A 3,371-nucleotide genomic window follows, 5' to 3' on the forward strand; every position below is an offset into this window, starting at 1 on the left:
CTGGCCGCCCGGAGGTGGACGCGTCTCGACGGAACTTGCCATCCTCTTGGACTTCGCCGCGCGCTCCGCATCAGTCCTCCAAGCCCCTGGGCGCTCTGTGCCCAGGAGCCACCCCCCACCACACGGCAGCTGGGGGAGCCCCGAATCTTGCCTTCGACTCCAACCAGTGCCTCCACCTGATCTGAACCTTCCGACCCCATTCTGCGCACACCCAGGCAGTCCTGCCTTTTTCTCTTTGGGTGTCTCCAGCACTCCCCAAAATTTCCCCTCCTCCTGTGCCCTCTTCACCCCCCTCCTTTGGGGGCCCCGTGACCCTGAATGTGGGGGGCACGTTATATTCCACCACTTTGGAGACCCTGACTCGCTTCCCAGACTCCATGCTGGGGGCCATGTTTAGAGCCGACACCCCTATTCCCCCCAACCTCAACTCCCAGGGCGGGGGCCACTACTATTTCATCGACCGGGATGGCAAGGCCTTCCGGCACATTCTGAATTTCCTGCGGCTGGGCCGCCTGGACCTGCCCCTGGGATATGGTGAGACAGCGCTTCTCAGGGCAGAGGCCGACTTCTACCAGATCCAGCCCCTCCTAGATGCCCTGCGGGAACTGGAGGCCTCTCAGGGGACCCCGGCACCCACAGCTGCCCTGCTCCACGCAGATGTGGATGCCAGCCCCCGCGTGGTGCACTTCTCGGCGCGCCAGGGCCCCCACCACTATGAGCTGAGCTCTGCCCGGGTGGACACCTTCCGAGCCAACCTCTTCTGCACCGACCAAGAGTGTCTGGGTGCCTTGAGGGCCCGATTTGGTGTGGCCAATGAGGAGAGAGCAGAGGGAGGACCACACTTTCGTCTGGAGTGGGCCCCCCGCCCCAGGGAACTTCCGGAAGTGGAGTACAGGAAACTGGGGCTGCAGCCACTGTGGACTGGGGGGCCGGGAGAGCGACGGGAAGTGGCCGGCACGCCGGGCTTCCTGGAGGAGGTGCTCCGGGTGGCTCTGGAGCATGGCTTCCGGCTGGACTCCGTGTTCCCTGACCCTGAAGACCTACTCAACTCCAGGTCTCTGCGCTTCATCCGACACTAAGAACTCAGCTGGGAATACTGCCCTTGGTTTGACTCTAGTGGGGTTGGGGGCGGGGGGGACAAGGGGACAGCAAAGGGGATGAAGGCTCCCCTGAAGCCCTTTCCCAGCTCTGCTTTGGGGCTGTGAGTCAGAGGTCCCACTGCACCTGACTGGAGCCTCAAAGTGGGCGGGACTCCCCAACTCAAGCCCACTGAGGGCTCACAAGCGGTATGGAGGGGCTGGACCGGTGCCCATGCTGGGAGGGCCGGCAGGTTGCCCTGGCTCATTCTCGCCTGAGCCTGGGGACCTCCAATGTCCTTGGTTGGAGTTCAGTATTCAGGGGTCTGGGAAAGTGGGGACACTTCTCTGCCCAGGCTAGGCCTAGCAGAACAATGCCGGGACACAGGCCTGGAAGGAGGAGGGACTTGGGGTTGCTCTGATGTGGTCTCCTGGACTGTGACTTTTCCTGAGTGGCCTGGCCTGGCCTGGCCTGACCGATGACATAAGAAGGAACACAGGGAGGGAGAGTCTTTGCTGTGTCCCAAGTCACCTACTGAGGGAGACAGAACAGCTGCACCCCACCCCCGGCTGCAGAAGGGAGCTAGGAGAATCCCTATTCACTATGGGGTGGAGCATCCCTCTGACACCCACGTTCTTTAAAGGATCTGGTATTGAGGGTGGAGCTGGCCATGGGGAGGAGGGCAGCATCTTTTTGGGCCTTGGCCTACCTTCCTTCATGTGTACGTGCGTGTTTGTGTGTGTGTGACTGATGTGTGAGTCCCTGACATCCGGGCTTCCATCTGTGTTGTGGGCAATGGTGTCTGTGTGCTGGCCTTTCTGTGGTCTCCGCATGTCCAGGCCTGTTTGAGGTTGCTCAGAAGCTGTTTGGGCACCAGGTGTGTCTATGGGTGTGAGTAGACTGAAAATTAATAGTTTAACCACAAGGGGTGTGTATGTATATGCATACACGTGCGTTCACGTCACCATGGATGCAGGAGGGGCCTGTTGGGGTTTAAGTCCCTGGGATCTTCCTGGTGAGAGGGGTAAGAGAAGTCACTGGGCTTAGTGGGCCCTTGGAGACCTTTATGGAATTCTTGGTTGTTAAGACAACCGTGGGCCTGTTGCTAGGAGATAGCTGGGGAAAGACTCGGCGGGGCTGCTCGGAGCAGAGAGGAGCTGAAGAGAAGAGTTTGGGAGAGTCGGCGAGGATATGGGAAGGGGTGGGATTTTTGCATCTCTGAGGGGATGGGATATTCATGAACAGCTTCTCTGGGGAGCCGCTTATTATTTATCACAAGAAGAAAAATAAAGTTGCTTTTGGAACCACAAACTTGTCAAGTGCTGTCTCCCTCGCAACAGAAGTCCTGCTTTCTCTGCCCCTCTCCCGTCAGCACATCAATGTTGTCTTCTGGTCCCCAGTCCCTCCGGCCCCAGGTTCACCCAGGCCAGGGAAGGAGCAGTGGCACTGTTCTGGAATGCTCTAGAACCTCCAGCTGTTCTGGAACTCTGCAACTTTCAGGCAAAGGGCCAGAGCCAGGATCGCAGAGCCTTCCTGTCCCAGGTGGTGCTGGCACCACCACTGGGCCTCATGTGGACGCTGGCACTAAGTGTGGCTCTCCTGGAGGCTGCCCAGGCCTGTCTCTTCTGCCGCCTCCCAGCGCATGGCTTGTCGGGCCGCCTGGCTCGGCTCTGCAGCCAGATAGAGGCCCAGTGGGAGGACTGTGAGGCCTCCTGGAACTTCTCCACCTTTGCCTTAGGTAAGTCCAGCCTCCAGGGACGGGCTCAGCAGTAGTCACCCCCATGCCCCTGCAGGGCAGCCTGTGGCTTCCCAGCTGTGCCCTCAGCTGAGTCCCGGGACTCACTGTCCTCTCCCTCTGGGAGGGCTTCTTTGGACCGTGGCAGTCAAGGAAGAATCTTCTTCTGGGCTGATGAGGAATCATGGTCCTTGCCCATCCCCATAGATGAGGAGTCCATGAACAAGGTCACGGAGAAGACTCACAGAGTCCTGAGGGTCATGGGTGAGGTCACTGGGGAGGCACAACCTGGGGGCTTGGACGGACCGAGGAGGGGGCTGGGAGGAGGGGGCTGGGCGGGTAATTTTCTTTCATCTCTGATACTTCTATTATAGAGAAAGGGCAAATAGCAATATTAAAATATTTCCTCTAATTCCCTTTTAATGTGCACGAATTTTGTGCACCGGGTCACTAATAATGCCTATAAAAGAACATTTAAGTTACAGTGTGCTGTTCTAAAATTAAGCCTCTGGTCAAAACCGATTTGGCTCAGTGGATAGAGCATCGGCTTTTTGACTCG

General features: G+C 58.3%; 3 protein-coding genes across 3 annotated transcripts in view; all 3 read left to right on the plus strand.

The window, feature by feature from the left end:
• ACAP1 (ArfGAP with coiled-coil, ankyrin repeat and PH domains 1) overlaps positions 1-185 on the plus strand; it is a 14,544-nt gene extending 14,359 nt beyond the window's left edge. Inside the window, exon 22 of the mRNA XM_015562522.1 lies at positions 106-185. Within this exon, the coding sequence (XP_015418008.1) occupies positions 106-185 (80 nt within the window). The remainder of the gene's footprint in view (positions 1-105) is intronic.
• KCTD11 (potassium channel tetramerization domain containing 11) lies at positions 7-2,388 on the plus strand. Its single transcript, XM_006761630.2, has one exon. The coding sequence runs from the start codon at positions 378-380 to the stop codon at positions 1,077-1,079; it is 702 nt and encodes a 233-aa protein (XP_006761693.1). The 5' UTR covers positions 7-377; the 3' UTR covers positions 1,080-2,388.
• A 48-nt stretch (positions 2,389-2,436) lies between these two features.
• The window catches only part of TMEM95 (transmembrane protein 95), a 1,925-nt gene continuing 990 nt past the window's right edge, over positions 2,437-3,371 (plus strand). The window contains exons 1-2 of the mRNA XM_006761702.2: positions 2,437-2,815; positions 3,020-3,076. Of these exons, the coding sequence (XP_006761765.1) occupies positions 2,647-2,815; positions 3,020-3,076 (226 nt within the window). The 5' untranslated portion in view covers positions 2,437-2,646. The remainder of the gene's footprint in view (positions 2,816-3,019; positions 3,077-3,371) is intronic.

The sequence above is a fragment of the Myotis davidii genome, unplaced genomic scaffold (assembly GCF_000327345.1).
Source record: "Myotis davidii unplaced genomic scaffold, ASM32734v1 scaffold37, whole genome shotgun sequence".
In the NCBI taxonomy this organism is placed as follows: Eukaryota; Metazoa; Chordata; class Mammalia; order Chiroptera; family Vespertilionidae; genus Myotis; species Myotis davidii.